The sequence below is a fragment of the Geospiza fortis genome, unplaced genomic scaffold (assembly GCF_000277835.1).
Source record: "Geospiza fortis unplaced genomic scaffold, GeoFor_1.0 scaffold279, whole genome shotgun sequence".
NCBI classification, from domain to species: domain Eukaryota; kingdom Metazoa; phylum Chordata; class Aves; order Passeriformes; family Thraupidae; genus Geospiza; species Geospiza fortis.
Genome location: NW_005054352.1, coordinates 3,570,001 through 3,591,236, shown reverse-complemented (window position 1 = coordinate 3,591,236; position 21,236 = coordinate 3,570,001). Strand labels below are relative to the sequence as shown.

Genomic DNA, 21,236 nt, shown 5'->3' with positions numbered 1-21,236 from the left:
CACAGTGCTTCTTGCTTTGCTTTCCTTGTCCTCCTCCTGAGGGCACATTCTAGTATTGAGAACGTTCAATAAAGAGCAGTCAGAGCCCAGCATGTTGCATAACTTTGCACCTCTCTGGAACTGGCACAGCGTTTTTCCATGATATATTTTACCATTTAAACAGGGTCCCCTAGGACTAGGGGTGAACTTCCAATTCACTGGAGAAGTCTTCCAAATACTGGCCCATGTCCTTCCACATTGAATGCCACTCATGATTGTCCATCCTTGGGGCAGAACTCTGAAGAACCCTCCCAGAAATCCCTTTCTTGACTCTAACCATGGTGTGGACCATGTTGGGGGACCTGGCAGACTTAGCAACAACAACATGGTTTCCTCAACATCCAAAAAAAAATTAAATTCTCCAAAGTTGTCATAACAGGCCTGAAGGAAGAAAAGGGGATGAAAAGCTGGAGAAAATCATCCCCTGCTGTCTTCCCCATGGACTTGATACAATTATTAACGGACTCATAAAGGTAGCATCCAAGATCAGGTTAGGAGAGTGGCACTGAACACACATCACAAATGACCTTCATTGCCCTTGATGCTATGGTGCCATAAGTGATATCACACAGCAGAGCAACAAAGCAATCTTGATTCTTGAAAGATCATTGGAAGGAGCTCATGTGGCAACATATACAGCCTTGGGTACCACAACCACATGAACAGACCTAGTAACATTGTGACCCATGGCTCCATGCCTACTGGGACAAATACGGAGGTCAAATTTATTTCCAAGTGGCTCTGTTATCTCAGCTCTTCAGCCTGTACATTAGGTGCCAAATAAGGCTGCTATGTTTTAGGAATGGCATGGGTTGGACTCAATGATCTTAAAAGTTTCTTCCAACCTAGTGATTCTGTAATTCCCCAGTTTGGTGTTCCCACTGAAACCTGTCAAACCGTGCACCGTTCTCTCACTCCTCCTCCTCCCCCTGCCCTTCCCTCTGCTGGGGCTGCAGAGGAAAGCTGGAGGCACAAAAGGTAAAGATCATTGGTTGAGACAAGAACAGTTTCATGGAAACAGCAGCGAAATAAGGCAACGACCAGCAGCAACAAACTGATGACAAGGGGCACAAAAAATGAACAATTCACATGGAAAACCCCTGACAAGACTGCACTACCTTGATCCAGAAGGGACCCCTGCTCCCCAGAAGAGATTCCCTTCCCCCCAAGCCTTGGCAATGACCTGACATGGTAGAGAACAACCTCTGGGCCCTAGCCAGGCCCCTGGCTGGCTTCTGCAAGTAATTAACCCTGTCCTAGTCAGAAACAGGACAGAAAGATACCAGGAACTCAGCTAGCATTAAAGCTTTGCATCTGGAATCATAACCCAGATTCCAAATTCAGTCATTACTCTCACACAGGCTTCAACAGGCTTCAGTCTCTTCTACAGGATTAACTTCAGTGTAATTTATAGAGACAGCTGACAGTCCAGGTCTCCTTTCGACATTTCAGAAGTTAATATACCCTAGGAAATGGAGAGAAATTCTTCACTTTTCCTCTTTTAAGAAACCAAACATCCTTCAACAACCCAGATGCAACTGCCTCAGGCCTCAGCTGTACTACTTCTCCATTTAGGAGCAGGTTAGGTGTAAACATCTGCAAGACTCTGGAGATGTGCATTCTAAAAGAGAGAGTTTTCAGTGGAGATGAGTGAGAACTAACTGGTGACAAAGAAGCAGATTTTTAAAACCAAACAACTACCAAACCAACCAAAACCAAACCCCAAAACAACTGGAAGGAAATGCAGGAGGTGAGTTGCTTTAGTAAGATATTTCCTGATACCCAGAAGCCATGAGATTAGGTCTGCACCCCACTTTTTTAATCCAGGCAAATTAGGTTTGGTGGAAGTCTCGTACACTCTTGGGGAACAAATAATGAAACTATCTTAGTCAGTGGAGAATTAAAGAGTTGTGGCAGACTGGCACTGTAGAAAAGACTTCAGTTCTATTCTCCCATGCATGATGATGGTTAGCTAAAAGTCAGAAAGAGCTCAGGATAATCAAAAGTGCCCAAATTTTTGTCAAGATAATTCAACACAGATTAGCTTATCTGTATCACCTACACCTTTTCCCTAGCTGAGACAAATAGTAGGATTCCACAGAACTCCAGGCACTTCCCAAAAAGAAGTCAGATACACCCTTCTTCTGTACCACGTCCCTCATGACTGAGTCATACATCTTCCAACTCTATATACAGAGAGACATGTATATGTACATAAGCACTGGTACGTCCATAATCAATGGCCAAGATATCTGTTGAGCTCGTTGAGCCCATGGCTGTGGGTTCTCTGGCCTAGATGCCTTCCAGAGCAGGAGGGCTGGTGTGCTGTCAGGTGGTTGCAAGCTGCAGCATGAGCTCATGACCAGTGTATCTGGAGCAGTCCATACTTACTATCCATGCTAGTTATGGCACACAGTGCCAGTGTCATTCAGCAACCAAAAATACACACACAGTTTGACATTACGACTGTTCTCACTCAAAAATAAAATTCCCTTCAGGTACACGTTGTGTTTCCCCATCCATCGGCATTTCTCCACAAGACCAATCAGGTCATTGAGCAAAATCAATCCCATGGGTGGGTTTGCCTTTGCTTGAGACAGGCAGGGACTCTCCTGACTGGTGGCTGAAAATTTTTCACATACCTTACAGCTCACCTAGGGGATGATTTTCTCCATTTCTGCTTCCCATTCTGAGGACCCTGCTTCCTCTTCAGTAAGCAAACTTGTTTGCGCTTGAATTTCTTCTTCTGTGTAGGAACAACTGGTACCAGCATGGGTTGTTCCTGTGGTTCAGCTGCAGTTTGAGTGGCCACATTGCCTGTTCTGCTTCCCTCTTCTTCCCCGAGGGTGCAGTCTAGTGTTGAGAGCAGTGTCTGATACAGAGTAACCAGGGCCCTGCACATTGCAGAACTTTGTGTTTTTCTGGAACTGCCACAGCATTTTTCTTTCAAATATTCTGCCACTTTAACAAGGTCCCGCAGTTGTTCAGGGGTGAACTTCCAAGCCATTGGAGCAGAATAATCGTTCAAAAGCTGGCCCATTTTCTCCCACATCACAGGCCAATCATGACTATCCACCCTCAGGGTAGATGTCTGAAAGACCCTCCTAAGAATCCCTTTTTCTAATCAGAGTGTAAGACTGCACTGAAGAGACCTGGCAGACTTAGCAACAAAAGCATGATTTCCTTAATATCCAAAGGGAACTTAAAATCCTCCAAAGCTGTTGTAACAGGCCTCAAGAAGGAAAAAGGAGTGAAAAGCTTGGGAAAATAATCCTTCCCTGTTCTGCTTACAGGCTGGGGACAATTATTACAGAAACAGAGACTCATAGAATATGCTGAGGGACCCATCAGGAAGCAGATCCATTAGGATCATCAAGTCCAACTCCTGGCTCTGTGCCTGAGAGTCACACTGTGTGTCTCCAAGTGCTTCGTGAGCTCTGTCATGCTTGGTGCTGTGACTGCTTCCCTGGGGAGGCTGTTCCAGTGCCCAAACACTCCCCAGGTGAAAAACCTTTCCCTGAGATCCAGCCCAAACCTGACTAACTAACCTCTGACTCAACTTCATGCCATTTCATTGAGTCCTGCCACTGGTCACAAGAGTGAAGAGATCAGTACCTGCCCTCTGCTTCCCTCCATGAGGATGGTGAAGACAGCAGTGAGGTCTCCCCTCATTCTCCTCTTCTCCAGGCTGAGCAGACAGCTGCTGACCTTAGCAGCTCCTGACAGGGCTTCTGCTCCAGACCTCATGGCCCTGTCCTGGATGCTCTATAACAGCTTAATGTCTGTTTTATGTAGTGGTGCCCAAACTGCATACGGTACTCAAGGTGAGACTTCACACCAGTGCAGAGCAGAGCAGGACAATCCTGTCCTGCTCTGGACAACTGACCAGCTGGAAATGCTGTGCCTTGGACGTGGTTATTGGTTTCCTAAAGGCGGTGCCTGAGGTAAGGGTAGAAGACCAACACTGAATATACACCACAAATGACCCTCACTGCTCTTGAAGTTATCATTTCATAAGCTGATACCACGCAGTTCAGCAACAAAGCAATCCTGATCCCTCTCCCTGCTCTGAAAAGGAGCTCCTCAATGGGCACACAGTGTCTATACTGAAACATACAGGGTTAGTTACAGCATTGTGACATACCTAATACAACAAGTACTTGTTTCCCTCCCACTCTTACCAGATCTGTCATTGTCTCAGCTCTTCATGTTTCACACAAAACACCAAATAAGGTTGTTGTGGTTTAGGAGTGGTGCTCTCCACATCAGTGCTCCCGCTGAAACATTCCAGACCAAACACTGCTTGTTCATTTCCTCCCTCTCCTCCCAGTTGTGGAATGGAGAGGATTGGAGACACAACATTTAAAGACCATGGGTTTATATAAGGTCAATTTACTGGAATTGACCAATGGAAACAGCAATGAAACAGGAAAATGTAAGTAACAGCAGCAGTATTAATAACAGAGGATACAAGAGAGGCAAACAATTCACACGTGAATACTCACTACACAGAAACCAGCAACAAGTGAACCTCCATTCCTCCAACGTGAAGGGACTCCCTTCTCCATCACCAGAAAATTATGTGAATTGGTACTAAATAACCTCCAGGACCTAGCCATGACCCCATCTGGCTGGATACCGACCCACCATATCTCACCCTGTTTGTGAATTCCTTCCTTGCAAAGAAGCAGGCTCTCTGGGAAAGCCCCTTGCAGTCTGCCTAGAAGGACTGCTGCTATCTCCTCATCCTCCCCCCTTTACAAAGGGCTGCTTCTGCATCCTGCTCCTGCCAACTCCAGTACAGCAACACACACTCACACTGTGTTGATGAGATGCCTTGACCCCAGTTGCCCTCATTGTCTGTCTGGTCAGGGTTAGAAGCACCTGAAGATTTAGCAAGGCATGACAGGAAATCCAGACTTCCCTGCACAGAGTACTGTTTCTTCATTCAGGCTTCTTGCCAAAAAACATCAGTAACATTATTATATCTCCCTAACTTGCTGCATATTTCTCAGGCAAACACCTTCAAAACCTCAGACAGCCAACCAAATACTTAAGGATTTGTTTTCACCATGACTGGGTTATCAGGAAGGGGAAGAGAATGTAAAAGAAGGCACTGTTAGCATTCAGAAACATATAATCACATAGGCAATTATATGTAGGTGCATTATTAGGAGCTCTGGAAATTAGGGGTGTTTTCACCTCAAATCTGACTTCGCCATACATTCGAGAGGAACGGGTTTTTATATTTTATCGTTATATAACTTCTATGTTAATTATTAAACTTATATTGTTCTGTTGTATACATAGATTTCAGCTAAACGTAGCTCTCGTAAGTTTTCAACATAGTTGCTCATGATTCTTCCTATGATTATATAATAATTATATTTAATTACTAAACAATCATCACATCTAACAATTATATAATTTATCATACCGCTTACTCAAATGCAGTGGTTTGAGAAAACACAAAGCCTAACAGTTTCAGAATCTATCTTTAGCATTTTCCAGGGTCCCATTATCAGCACTACTAGAACTAGGAAGCAACCTGGATGCTACTGTTCTGACTGCCAATGGATGAAGACAAAAGCATCATCCAAAGCAGAGGGTGAACCAAAGCAGAAAGTCAATCACGGCAGAGCTGTGTTTCTTTGCAGAGTAAGAAAAAAGCCATGGTAACAAACTCTGGAGCTTATGGAACTTAAGGAGTTTGGACAGCAGTTATCCTTCTTTGAAGATCACCTCTTTAAGCAAAATGTAATTGGAAGTTATTGAGTCCAGAAGGGCAGAGCAAAGGGCACCCATGACACATCCACCCCATGAACTGAGGTTCCCATTTGAGAAGATCTGCGCTTCATACTCCAGCTCAAGGTTGTTTAAACATACCAAATTCTACAGGAGTTGGTTACTATGTCTGAACAGTGTGGGAGAATGCACTGAAAAACAAAATCTTCCTTTGGTGCTGCACTAAGAGCACACTGATCATGAAATCAGTGCATAGCAGGAAGAAAGATGTGAATAGAGGAGCTGCTAAAATCCATGCCATCTGTCAGAGCCTGCCAGCAGTCTCTCTGCAACTTTGAGAAGCAATGTGACATGGACTTGCAGCAGCTGCCAAACTTGGGACAAAGATCTAGTTTTTTTGGGTATGCAGAGAGGTTGGTTTATGTTTGCTTTCTCAAATTGATAGCAAGAATAACACAAAAGCAGTATTTGGTACAGAATTCTAGTGCAGGATTTTTGGGCCTAGTTGGCTAAATTCTGTCCTAATCTTCCTGCAGAAAGAAAATCTACACTGAAAACCTCTGAAGACATTTGTCAGTTTATAAGGGAAACCACTTCCATCTGTGCTAAAAAGTCCAACATCACCTCAAATAGCATGCCTGACAAGCAACAAATCAAGACCTGCAACAAGGCCTCCATGTCAGAGAAACTATGTCTGCATAGCTGATTGCAAGCCAGGAGGTGTTATTCCCAGTGAAAACTCCAGATTTTGAATTTAAGAAGGCTGCTAGCAGTTTTGGTTTATTCCAGCCCTGCCTGTCCCGGAGGCCAAGTCCTGCGGGCAATGGTGACATCTACTGGCAATTTCTGCTCTCTTCTCCTCCTGGAAAAACTGACATCCAGGCCTTGTGGGAAAATCCGTGCAGACTCAGCCTGGGGAAAGGCAGGACTGCAGGAAATTAACATTCAAAGGGTTTATTCCCTGCCAGATTTTCGGGAGTTCATAGATATACAAACAGAGATTAAGTAGTACAGGACCAATTAACTTAAGAAAATAACTCCAGAAAGTACCAAGGAGGGTATGGGAAGTGTGAGGAGACTGACAGCTATAAACCAACTAGTGCCTCTTCTGCCTGCTCGGGAAGCTGATCTGTATTCCTGATTTACACTTATATCTTGAAAGTTATTATCTACATTAGGCTCTGGATTTTCCATAAATACCCAGAATGAAGCAGTTATCAACAGAAATTTTTAAAAAATCAAAAATCCTTTCACTGGAGTGTTAGACATGGATTAACACAGAACCTTCTTAGCAATTGTGGGCAATTGTGCAAGTCCTCAAAATGAAAATCATAGTGGATGACAAAGGGACAACTAATGTTTGTTTTAATTTCTTAAATTCCTCAGCTGTTATTCTTGTTCCTCCTGCTTACCTGAGTAGTGAAGATGCAAATCTTGAGATGTTTTCAAGCAGGAGAAGATATCTGAAATAATGTTTAAAGGATTGTTATATTAATTATTTTAGCAGACACAAATGCATGATTTTTTAATTCCTTCCATCCCAGAGTTTGTCACAAAACAGATTAATCAGAATTGCTGGCTCAACATTCTAAAGAAGAGAATTACTTATGGACTTTAACTACATTATCATGTACTGTATACTAGCAAATTTCAGTTGTCAGTGTAATGTAGGCAGATGACTTATTTTTTCAAGGAAATTGTGGGGAAAATTATATATTGACCTCAAGGACATGTTAAACCAGCTAGACCCCATGGATATCAAAAGCACTTTACTATCCACTGTGCTTGATGGCCTCCCAAAGACATGTTTTCCAACTCCATACTCCATTAAGTATTCCATTAACCATACTATTGCACCAAAATTATAATAATACTGTCCCATTAACCCACAGCATCCAAAGTGCTGGTAAAATATAAGCAGACAAACATTTTTGGTGGTTTGATATGCTCAGACAGATCAATTTTGGTCCAAAAATGTTTGCTTTATAAAAAAGCCTTTTTAATGCAACCAAGAAAAATGAACACATTTTCGTTAATTAGATGAAATAATTTTGTTGTCCTGGAAAGCCATCCTTCAAAATGCCAGATTTCAGTATCTATATATACTATACTACTATTAATTTTCAAAAAATTACATAATCAATACAATGTTCACCAAAATTTTTTGAACTTTACACTTTTCTTCTTGGTGTATTCCATTTGCTTTTAGTTCCTTATCTAGTGAAAGAGATCTTACATGAGAACATCTATGGATATTGGGGGAAGGGTCAGCATTTTTCACTGCTCTTAGTGATTCAAAGTCCCTTGCGATTTTTTCTTGCTGGACCCATCTACTTTTGCAGCACTTTGCATGTTGCAAAAAACCAAAACATGAAAAGGGGCCTTTTGAGAATGGGAAAACTGGATTTTAATCAAAACAATGGTGTGTTCTAGAGAGCAGCCTTACAACTCAGGGTACTTGCAGCAGAATGCTTCAGCACTGCAGTGTTTTATGTACAAATGGACATGAAATGAGCATCACTTGCAGTGGAGATAAGACTAGGAGCAATTGATTCCTGCACCTCAGCTAATCTCAAAAAGAGATAGGTGCCCAGCTGCTTAGCCTCCTACGGCTAAGTGTCATGCCAGGAAAACTAGGAGATGGACTAAAACACAACAAATACCACATAGGCACTCTGCTTTTGAGGAACAAACTGATTCCTCACTAAAACCTTGAATTTCTTCATTGGACATTTCATAATAAATTCAGTCCTTCACAGATTTCAGAATTCCAGGTAGACAACCCAAATAGAAGTATTACAAATAATTGCAATTTGAAAAATCAAGCATACATTAAAAAATATAATTTCAGACATACACCCTGGTTTAACCCAGGAGATCAGGGACTTGGACTGTCAGGGATCAAAGCAGCAGCACCTTAAAGACTTTCTTCCTACTGAAAGGACAATTTTAATGGTCAGACTAGAGTGAAAATAAATCCTTTCTTTTAAGATTATGCAGTTGTTATGAAAAAAACATGTTTCTCATAAAGAATCATTCACTTTAGAGTAAAAAAATAGTTATTAACACGTGAAACAATATCTGCGCTATAGTCTTCAATTACAGTAAATTAACTTCTTTCTGGATTTTGTGCTTCAGAATTGCCTGGATGAGAATTGCAGATGGGAATTAAAATGAGTGACAAGCAATGAAAAACTTACTGTCAGTTTTCTCTGGAGATCTCAATCTGTTTAAAAGCAAATATTTGATATTTTAATCCAACATTTATTTCTGTCATTAAGCTGAAACTAGTACACATGGATCATATGTGACTCAGCAATCTTAAGGCAAAATAAACCTCAGTGTAATTTTGTTCAACAAAGCCATGAGCAAACAATCTTCAGGCACTGAAGGACTGACACATTTTTCTACATGTTTCTTTCTCTGCTTTATGTTGAACAGCTCTTGAATCTGCACTGCTATTCACATCTTTTACACTGCAATAACAGCATCAGTTACAGAGCTTTCAATCACATACACAACTGTTCATTTTTTAGTCAATGCTGAGATGCATTAACAGTTGCTTTTGTCATTACCATTCCTCGTACAAGAACATACTTTTAAAATTGATTAGAATTGATGATTCTTTGGATTAACAAGTCTGATTGCAAAAGCACTGCTACATTGAAGCAGTCTTTGTTCCAGAATACAGAAGATGTGATTCACCTCATAGACCAGAGATATCCCACTGAAGACAACAGACTAAGCAACAGATTCAGGCCACTCAACAGCCCCTACATACTGCTGGTAAGTGTGCAGTTTGTCTATATCTATAAATGGTGGGGTGTAAAAAAAGAAAAAAGACCCTAAAAACCCCAAACCCACAGCAGCAGCAGAACATCCAACCCTGCTCCTCTGGTCCCCCCCACACACAGAGTATGCATAAAACCCCCAGTAAATTTTTTCCTTCCTTCGCCACGGTGAGATCATATGGGATGTGACAGCTTTCTAGTATCTTCTACTTATTACCTGCTCAGTGCTGAAAAGAAAAAAGAAAAAAAAAAAAAAAGAAAAACCAAAACAGAACAGAAATCTAGAAGAAATTCATGAAAATAGGAAGGAAAAGGAAAAAGAACATAAAGACAGCTCTGCATGTATCAAAAATACTACTAATATTATGATAATGGTTAATCAATCTGGGAAAAAAATTAAAAACTTCACAGGAAAATGGAAACCACTTGTGAAACTGGTATACTTTCACTAAATGTAATCAAAGCTTAATAACTTCTGAAAATGCATGAAGAAAACTGAGCTAAATATTTAGTAAATGTACTAAAGTGATGAATCAGTCAGTGAGAGAAGTTTTCAGGAGATGTTAGCATTGCAATTATTAAAAAATAAAACATGCAATTGCACAGTAAAAGCAAATGCAATTTTTCATGCTAACTAGATTGGAAAAAGGGCTAGTTAAAGATGCTATGGTCATAGAACCATGGAATCACCAGAGAATCATAGAATCATTAAGGCTGGAAAATACTTTGTAAATCATCAGGTCCAGCTGTCATCTTAGTGACTGAATTAGAAAATTCAATTATTGTTAGAATTAGAAAGGGTGTCTATTCCACCTAAAATCATACACTTTGTTTAAGTGGATCTCTTTGATCTCCATTAGTGAGATTTCCTTTAAATAAACTTAAATACATTGAATGGCCTTAACTCTCCATGTCTCAGGAATTTGTCATCCTGAGTATATTGCAGAAATGAAATGGAAACCTGCAGACCCTACAGACATCTCATTCTGAAAACCTGTGATGAATATCTTAACATACTAAAGATACATACGAGGAGTTCCTGTTCAGATTACTTTTCTTGATATTTCCAAATACGCTATTACTGAAATCCTAAAAAAAAAAAGACACTTTTACTGGTAAAATATGGACATCTTTATCATATTCATATGGCACAGCTCAAGAAGCTCCAATGCTGAGAACAGTTGCTGGTATAATTTTTGTTAACATGAGTAATGACCCTGACAGGCAGGTGAATCATAGCACTGCCATACCTACACTAAAATAGAAATAACTTGCTCACGTCACCATTTTCCATGGTGTCTCCAGACATTTGAATTAAATACTCAGGTCACCACCTATATCTCCATACACTCACAAAGCTGGTTAAAGGTCTTCTAACAAGCACAGTATTAGAGAACTTTCTTTATGTTGGAAAATTCCAGCATAGGATAACTTTTACTGTTGTTGAAAATAAGCTCTGGAACAGAACATAACACACCGAGCAGCTTTCCAGGGATATTTAGATCACATATTTTCCAGATCTTATATTTAAATAAATACTCAAATATCTTTTAAACTTCAATCCATATTAGGAAAAAATGGGCCAGCCAGGTTCTCCTAATGTGGTAGTAAGAAATGGAATTTTTCTTCTCAATAGTATTCAGACCAATTTCAATCCTCAAAACACACACACACAAAAGTTTAAGGACAGCTGAGTTTCAAGATGAATCAACTAAAATTCAGCTTTTAATTTAAACTGAAACTTAAATAATTTTTTTTAAATTTCCCTCATATTTTGAATGTCTACCTTGCTTTGAAGATGAGAAAGTCTCTACCAAAAGCTCCCTACACACCCCTTCCTTTGCTCTCTGCTTCCTATCAAGAGTGATTTCTGAGCCCCTGGTATGCCATGAGTGAGAAGCTTCACTCTCTGAAACATATGTATCTTTAAAATATATCATTCTTCAAGTGGAACAGTTGGATGCAGCAACTTTGTTACATCTCAGTGATAAATACAAGCTTTCATAGTCCAGAGAGAGGCACTACAATTCAGTGGATACTGGAAGCTGTACCTTGGAAGAATAAATAATTTGAATTTGATGTTTCAGAAATAACTGGTTTCAACATAACTCCAATACTACTATTAATCAGCAGAATGGGTTCTTTTACAATTAAAAAAAAATATCACATTTGTGTCTTATCCGAATATATCTTAATATGAGCTATGAAACACCAGATTACTTGGTTACATCACACAGTTTTCCTGACTTTATTTTGCCTGGCTGCTCCTGTGTTTCACAATTAAAAGATGTATTGATTTTGAGTCCAAGTTTCAGTTTTACAGAATACAAAATCAGTAAATTTATTTCTATTTCTCTCTCTCATCACTTTTTCATACAAAACTCCACCATTTTTTAAAATTAAAACACTAAAGCTCTCATCCATGGTATATGGGATTCAAGTTCTACTACACTCAAAACAGCTTAACTGAAATTACCTGTTTCATTTTTATTCCTAAAAAAAAAAGAAAAATTATAATATTTTCAGTGAAAAAGAAGCTAGTCTTTGAAAGAACTCCATTTTAATTACCAAAAGTCCTATAAGTGAAATCAACAAGGAAGGGTGCTTTGGTGATCTTGAAAAGAAAGAGGAAAGGATTCGCTCACATTTCCTTTTCTTAATTTATTCTTTGGTAATTTCCTTTCATTTCTCTGAGATATCCCTATAAAATTTAATGAATGGTACATTTTCTTTATTAGCTATTTCATTTCTTCTATTAGCTACATAATTTTAAAACAGGTAGTAGTTTCCACAGCCCAGATTCCTGCTCAAGTCTTCAGGAAATATAAATTGGTCTAGCTCCATCAAACTCAAGGAGCCTTAATCAGTTTTCACACAGGAAGAGAACCTTTAGATTACAGAGCTGCAGATTAATTCTGGTAAATAATAAAATACAATGTTTATAAGACAATGGTTAAAACATCCATGCTTTTCAATTATTATCAATATTTATCCACCCTTTTGCAAGAAATTACTATGTGAAAAAGTGAGTGCTATGTAGCTAACTCTCCAAAATATTCTTCCAATCCATTCTGTCCACAAGTTCAAGACTAAGTTGTGTGTTCACTCATTGCCTGATGAAACACCAACACATGTTATTTGTGACTATCATATTCAGAATCACTGGAAGATTCAATAATTTAATATTCTATTTCAATTATCTTAGGAGAGTGTTAGTAGAGCAGCTGGTTAATTATTCATTTACTTCCACATGTACACTGCTCCAGAAGACAACAAAGATTCTCGTCTCTCAAAGAGGTATGTCATGACAAAGAACATCTATTGGCAAATCCAGGGATGACTGTAGAGCTACTCTGGGCTCATCTCAGTCAAAATTATGGACTAGGATGTGTAATCCTAGGTCTTACCTCTCGAGAATGCCTCAGGTAATCACAGAATGGTATGGTATGCCCACCAAAGTCTGGATTTTTAATTTTCTGGTGCTTGTAATGGAGACGTTCCAAACCTAGTCAAAAGAGAAGTTGTCAGCTATTTCTAGAGGGTAAATGAACAACTCTACTGCTATAAGCTAAGTAGCTACACAGTGTTATAAAATAAACACCTATACACCATATTGTCCCAGTAAATGTGTAACGGGTTAAAAAACATTGATAGACTTTCATAGGGTTAAACAGATTATTTCCACTTTTTTCAGCAGACTTTGGAGTACAGCCCTCCTCTGAGGGCTGAGTGCTGAGTGGTAGTGAGCCACAGCTCTGTCTAGTACTTCTTCCAGCAGTTTGCAGGATGAAACCAGTGAGCCACATCATGGCAAAGCTGGAAGATGAGACGAATGATGCACAGAATTTCTGAGAATGAAAGAGATGGAGAATTACTAAATGAAGGGTCAGAATGCCATTCCTTTTCACTCCAAAAGAGACAATACAGAATTAATTTCTTCCCTTTGGAGGATGTGTTTCTGAGCAATGAGAAATAAATAATGCAGGCAGGGGATCTGCCAACAAATACAGTATCGTGGCACTGCCTGTGAGGGTAAATGTCCTGAAAAATAATGAGTTTATTTTTTTGCAATTAGCCAGGTTGCCACTTTAGAAGACGTTATTTTAGAAGACGTTACTTTAGAAGACACTTCAGGAGAGGAGACAAAGACATAATTCTTCCTACTTATTCCTGAGGACTAGCACTCAGCTATCTCCCATGGAGGACAGGCAGTAGCCCCAAAAAGATTCACCTGATCTTCCATCCATCCTATGACTCTTTTGCCTCTTCAGTGTTGAATAAATTACCAAGACAAACTAAGTCTAATTCTATTAAAATCATGCCATAAGATGAAAATGGTGGATGACACTTGTATTTTCTGAATTACATTTACTGCTTCTTTTTGAAAGCTGTTCTGAAATTCACTTTGTGTAACATGTAACATACTTAGCTGACTGAAATTAGACACGGTGAGCCAATTCTTGCTGTGTTTCTCTTGCTCATCCCAGACATTGATTTCTGCAGGCTCTGAGTTCACTTGAGTGTTCTGGGGACAATTATCCACTCTAATCACCTGCCAAGACACAGACAAAACAATACTGAATTTACAGGATGATTAGCATCTCTACAGTTCCTCTGACAGCATTATGATGTGGCCTTTCAGAGCACCTCTGGAATGCCAATGAATGAATGAATGCATTCCCAGCTGAGAAACAGATTTTCCCAGTTTTGTTACAAACTGCAGAAGACATGTTGCTTTTTGTCTACTCTGTCTGAAGGTATTTGAACTTTGAGACCTAATACCTTGAGAGATACTAGATTTCAAAGTTCAAGTCCAAAGTTCAAGGCTGGTTTATTTACCTTATGTAAATAAACCAGCCTTCAGTAATTATCTCATTAAACAGTGATAGTTCTTTCCAGATAATGAAGACCCTGGAAATTTCTTTATAGGCTCTAGAAATAGACTTTTATCTATGAACACACAGACTCAGTTGCAAAAGTTGCCCCACACCTATACAAAATCAATATACTTTCTGCAATGTGCAAAATGTTTGATGGATTCAGAGAAAAGTCTATGGGACTCTTGCAGGCAGGAGAAAATGTTATGAGGCCTATCCTGCCTGAGTACAGTTGTAACCCCCCCGCATATGGTCGCTGCTTCAGTCTTGTCTAGATCACATGAAGCCTCCACAAGTTCTCCTGAATGCTGAAATGCAACAGCTGATTTACATTTGTGAATCACCACAAAATCAGTATCAGCATAGTATAACAAAGTCCCTGGATGGCAGCAATTCAAAACAGAAATCCCACACATCCAAAAAAAAGTAAAATTGAACCAAAACTAGACACACACAGGAGATGCTGCAGTTTGTGTGGAGTATTTTTAATGTTTGCATTTTCAATTAAACAACAGTGCAGAACTGCTCTTAAGGAATGAAAAAGACAATTTTGAGATACACAATTCTCTTGCATCTGCCCATACCGGCACCTGAAGAGGTTTTTGATTCCTCTTTCCGCTCCCAGACTTTCTGTCTCTGTTTTGCTGTTTTGCTTTTGTTGCCTCACTGTGGTGTAGCTCACAGGATCCTAAAGATTCTGCAGGAAAGAGTCAAAAAACACCTTTAAGCTACAGAATTTCTGTTTATTAAGGGAAAATATCATAGGAATGACAACTGGCAGATGTCTAAAGCAACCTGAGAAAGAGTTGTGATAACCAAACTCAGTACTCAAGCAGTTCCGTGCAAAGATGTGCACCATCACAAGATATAAAACAACTAATGTCATCCATCACGTCATCCTCTTCATAATTAAAACTTGAATCTGGTGTATTTTAACACTTGTAAAGCAAACCTGGTGGTGGACAGAGAGGTATTTAAACTGACTACAGAAAAGTATGCCTTTTCATTCTCCATGCACCTATCTCTGATACTGCTAATGTATCTCTACAGGATCATGAAATGTATTTTGATTCCTGCAACTCTGTCTTTGCATCCCCAGGGCAAGAGACTTCCCCAGAGTGAGCACAATCCTTCTGCCACCTGGCTGTGTAGCCACAGACACAGAGATTCCATGAGATGGTGCAGATCAGGGTGGCTGGCACATAGGTGTGATGCAGCTTGGATACCAGGCACACTTTGGATATTCCCAACAACCAGACCCACACAAGCAAAGTGAAAAAGTAACTCTGGACTCTCAGCTCCCATCCTCCACTGCATCTAATACCCCCTGGGTGCAAATGAAACATTTTTGTGATGTCTGGGACTCTCCAGTAGAAGATACTGTACACATTTAAGGTTTTGTAATTACCGCCTAGGGCCTTGCAGATTTTCCCTGATCTCTCTTTCTTAGGGGATGGTAAGCTGTTGCTTCTGCAGAAACTCCAGTCCCTCCAGAGAGGGCTGATCCAGAAGGAGATGCTTCTCTTCAGCCTGTTCTGAGAGATGCTGCTGCTGTGACATGACTTGACAGAGTTGTAGGAGAAGGACTTCGAATGACTTAACTGGACATGCCTGGTGGGATTGTTCTGGCAATTGTTATCCCTGTCATAGGAGGAATGGAGGCACAGGGCTTTCTTCTTTGAATCTGAGGTGAAAACTCCTTTTTCATCACCTTCAGAGAATCCCCAGTTCACATAACCACCTTCAGTTTCTTCCCTGTCATCACAGGGGGATGCTGCACTTTCTTCAATATCCAGTGGTAGCTGGAGATCAAGAGGATGATCAGTTTCTGCAGCATCAATCTTTTCTGATGGCAAATGAATAACAAAGTCTCTCTGGCTCCATTGGCAACCTTCTGTCTCTTTGTCAAGGAAGCTGATACCCGGCAAGTTTTGAGGAACGACAATGCTACTTTGCAGGTCATCTCTGAATGCTTCATCCTTGTACTTGACAGCAGTGTTCAAAAAGGACAAATTTAAGGTGACATCCTCAGGAAAAGACCCTCCCTGATGGTCAGGGGGCACCAGCAAAAACTGCCCATACCTAGGAGTTGACTTAGTCTCAGAGGATACTCCTGAAGTGAGTGTGTCTGTTTCTATTTCTACCTTCTGAGAGCTGTCTTCTCCCACCTTGTTACCCTCAGACTTCAAGAGTTTGCACTCTGATGGAGACTGAGTCCTTACCAAGCTCCTTAAGAGGGAAGGTGGCATGCTGTAATAGTGGTATTTCTTGTCACACAAGCCCTCCAGGCTGCTCAAGGTCTTGGAATAGTATGCATTGCTCCAGCTATGGGGCAGCTTCCTACAGGTTTGATGTTTTGTGTCAGCCAGCAAGGCTTCTTCCACCTTCAAGGTGTCTACAGCAGAAAGCACTTTCAGGATGTCCACTGTCAGGGCAGACAGGTCTTGCAAATGTCCTAGCTGGCTGTCCAGGGAGAGTAAAGACTCCTTGATATAAAATACCTTCTCATGCACTTCTTTAAGTTGTTGAAACATCTCTTCCACTCTAGGTAGAAAAAGAAAACATAACTAAAATACCAAAACATAGATCTTTACATCTGTTGGAGAGATGATGAGAGAAACCATTAATAAATTTCAAAAAGTCAGCATTTCAAATGGGATTTTTTTAAATTGTGAGTTTCATTGCCATTAATACCTGTATTTGACAAAACCCAGCCAAACTGCCACTGGGTTTCTTAAGGAAATAGATATTCTCAAGGAATATCTATTTTTAAAATTGCTGTTTATCTAGTAATACCCATTCATTGCCATAGAACCACTAAAACATTGACGGCAGGTTATATTGGGTATGGCTGCAGATGAGGTATACTCCCTGTCAGCTGGACATGCTGATTTTACATTTCTTGTGTAAGCATGAGAAGGATAAGGCTCACATAAACTCTTTAATTTAATCTTGCATTTTTCAAATACTAGAGACGGCTGAGAAACAGGTCTTCCCAAGAACATATTTGGCCTCCAGAAGCAGATTCTATGCATCTTATGGCATTGGTTATCTTCAGGTAAAATTCAACAGCCCAAAAAACCAAAGCCTTATTTATTATCCTCAAATCCCCAGTGAAAAGTGCAGGAACTTCTGGCCTGGAATTAAATAATTTAACCAAGTCAGTATCTTCATATTTCCTGAAGATATTCTCTGTTACTTTATCACTAAGATAATGATTAGTTATCTGCAGGCAATATGCAGTAGTAATTTCTTTCCTTCGTCACAGAGTAACTAAAATATGTAGTATTAAGGCATTGCCATATCAAATCAAGGACCAGTGTTCCAGAACATTTTATTCATCTAAATTAATGTCTTGCGTTAATGAAGAGTGTTTCACTTGTACTCAGGAAAAAAATTCCTTTCCAGATATGTATTTATCCAATAAATGAGATCTTCTTGAAGTAATCAATTCTGCAGTTTCTGAACAAAACTACTTATTTAGTTTCTTTTAGAGAGGATGTTTCTTGGCTTCTGTGTTGAAGAAGCCAAGAAAATTATTTGCGTTCAACTTCTGTGCTGAAGAAGCCAAGAAAATTATTTTTGCAGAAAATAATGTTATGTTTTCTCTGGCAAAACAAATTTGTTAGATGAAATTACTGTTGGCACTCAGTAAGACTTTTTATAGTGTTCATTTTTTTAACTGTTCCCATTAAACTTAATGGTAGATTTACCATTGATTTCAATAAAAAGCTTAATTAGGCCATACTGACTGTTTTGAAACCCAGCTGGTAGCTGTGTATTGACATTGTGTAAACCAAGACACTATACTGTAAATAATGCTACAATGGCTGTTTGCAGGCTGTTTCTGTAAACAGCAATTATACTCAATCACAAGCAATACTCTCTGTGCCTGTACACTACTAAGCTTTTAAATACAATTACATATTGTATGCTGTTCTCTGGCTTGCTTCTGTAGTGCTACCTGATCTGCACAAGTGAAACTGAGCAGCACCTCTCTGTACCCCTTTAACCATGTATACACTGCACAGGTCTGGGGATGCAATTCTGTCAGCAAGGCTGCCCAGAGAGATCTGACATACATCTCAAAGAGATGCAGATACAGAAACAGACACAGATCCATCAAATTAACAAGGCCTATGCATGTTCAGAGTGGCCATAACCAGCTTCAAAAGCATGAACTTATCAAAGTCTTTTGATATGACAAATTTATACAAAGAACATAAATATGTATCAAAACACACCTTTCTGTGGTCAAACGGATCCTTTCACTGCCACTGGAACTCAGGTTTTCATTCTTTTCAAGAAAATATTCTTCTACACACTGTTCCTCAAAGTCATGGAGTTTCTTTAACTCCTCATCACTCAGGTAGAGCTCTGAATAAAGGAGGTAGGAATCAGTATGAAGAATGCTAATAATTGCAATCACTTATAAGCACGCATGAGGAAAAAAAAAGAAAAAAATTCAGTTGAAAACTTGTTTACACTCCCTCCTTTGACAAGAATGAATCAAGCCTAAGTGCATGAATTTGGGCTTCAGTATAAAGACTCAAATACATGAAAATGTGTGATTTTGTCTTTCCTTACATAGGAAACAAAACCACACAGACAAAAATTCCAGTACACTCCTCTTTAAAGCTTCAAAAATACATATCTGAATGGCTGCTCACAAAGATTAATTTTCTCACAAATTTTTTCCTGTACTTTGCTATACATGTGTCATTCACAAGACTTAGATATGAACATGCAAACCTTACAAAACTTTCACTCCATTTTGGCCCAGGCATTCATTTAGTGCTAGTCACCTACAACAATTACAGTCCAGTCAGGTGCTCAAAGCTGCAAAGCTTTTTTTTTTTCACCTGATTAGTTAATATGCTCATATCCATAAAACATCAAGATATCCTTAATAGAAGTTCATATGTACAAAACATTAAGACCTTCCACTCCAAGATTATTGGGGGGGAAAAAGCATCCAGAAGTTTAAAATTCCATAACTTGGGCTGCTCATGGTGCTATTCTTCTAGCACACCAAGACTTCTGAGAGAATAGCTCCATTACAAGGCAGTACAAAGAAATGTATATGGTGGAAAGCTGCTCTGGCTCAAACTCCACATTTTCCAAGCTGCTCTTTTCTGTCCTTTTTTATGTACCAAAGTCCTCACTGTACTTGCTAGAGAGGTGCCTGTTCCAAGCAACAAGGCAGTGTTTGCTACAAGGATGTAGTACTCAGTGAAGACCCCTCTCACTCCAAATGAGACTTCATCACCTTCCAGACACTTTTCTCCCCTATTTGACCTGTGTGATTTCCTCCAAAATTTTACTTTGTGTCTTGGTATTGATTTTCCACAGGGTGGCCCTGGGTACTCGTTGTGAAAACCAGTTAATTATAACAATACCAAAACTAAAGTAAGAGAAAGCTATCAAACAAAAGTGTATAGAAAAGGTGCCCAGAGCTGCCTAAACAGAAAAAAAATTCTCCTTCTGAGAGAAAGGTAAAGAAAGCATGAGCTCTCTTCTGTGCAAGGATTTTAAGATGTGCTAAGCAGTTTTTCTTCAGCTCCTTACAAGACATACCCTATGCTATGCCACTGACTTATGCTGTGCTTGCACATAGAACAAGCAATGGCACTTCAAAGGCAGGCTGGTGTATACAATCATGATGGGGGAGCTGAACCAGGGTGCAGCAGTACAGTAGTTCAGCATTGATTAGGTAAGCCTGTTTTTGAGCTCTGTAACCACCTGTGAGCATGCCAGGTATCTTCAGGGATTCACGTTCAGCAGAGAAAATTCCAAGTGAGGCATAACCCACACAAGATCTGCCCGCCTCTATTATAAGGCATGAAGGGTGTACGATGTATCAAAAAGGATGAGACTGTATAATACTAGATACCAGTGCTTCCCAATTTTTTTAGATGTAGTTACAGCCACCTTTTTCCCTGCCTCACACCCACCACCAAGCCCCACTATTTTCCATCTCACTATCTTGAGGTCCTTTTTGCACAACAGCCCAGGCTACTCCTGGCAGAGCTGGTGACAGTGGAACAGGGGACTGGCATCACCTTAAGGAGGCATTAGGAAAGATCTGGCATGAAGAAGTCCAGGCTGGGAAAAGTGAGGAAGGTAAGTGCACTCATAAGCCAGTGCAGAAAGGGACAAAAGCAGCAGGGAGGTGGGAAGCCTCTCTGCATCTGCAATCACTGGATCTCCTCTACCCTTGGGCTCTGCCGCTACTTTCCCCAAGCAATGATAAAGGAGTTATTGGTCTTTTCATAACAAACATACAGAAATTTATATCTATTTATACCTTTGGCACTGCTTAATTTCTTTTAAAATAAGAATTTACTTAGTTCCTACAGACTAAGTTGCTGTCCCTTTATTTCAGCTCAGAGTTGTGAGGTATCTTGACTGATGCCACAGTATGCAGCACAGCAACAGCCAAATACAAAGCAAAGCATTACCCCCTTTTTTTTCTTTTTTTTTTTTTTTTTTTTATCTCAACTCCACAGAAATGGGAGTGATGATGAACTATTTCTTTTGGCTCCCAGCTTACTTAGTCCAACATCTCCTTCCTCTTGGTCCGACTCATTTGGGGGCTGGTGGTGGAAGATGCACTTTACCAGAAGCCCAATGTGACTGAGGAGGATGAAGGGTGGAGGCAGCCACGGCTTCTCACGGTAGGTCATGATGTAGCGGTAACGGTTGTACTTCCAGAGCTTGTTCGAGATGGATTTCAAATCAAAATAAACATTACTGAGGAGAGAGCCACAGAGGACAGGGGAAG

General features: G+C 40.0%; 1 protein-coding gene across 1 annotated transcript in view; it reads right to left on the bottom strand.

Moving 5' to 3' along the window:
- TRPM6 (transient receptor potential cation channel subfamily M member 6) overlaps window positions 1–21,236 on the bottom strand; it is an 88,359-nt gene that overhangs the window by 15,644 nt on the left and 51,479 nt on the right. Inside the window, exons 24-29 of the mRNA XM_031058943.1 lie at window positions 21,006–21,205; window positions 18,697–18,829; window positions 15,861–16,996; window positions 15,037–15,149; window positions 14,001–14,127; window positions 7,197–7,247 (exon numbers count right to left, since the gene is read on the bottom strand). Coding sequence (XP_030914803.1) covers window positions 7,197–7,247; window positions 14,001–14,127; window positions 15,037–15,149; window positions 15,861–16,996; window positions 18,697–18,829; window positions 21,006–21,205 — 1,760 coding nt within the window. The remainder of the gene's footprint in view (window positions 1–7,196; window positions 7,248–14,000; window positions 14,128–15,036; window positions 15,150–15,860; window positions 16,997–18,696; window positions 18,830–21,005; window positions 21,206–21,236) is intronic.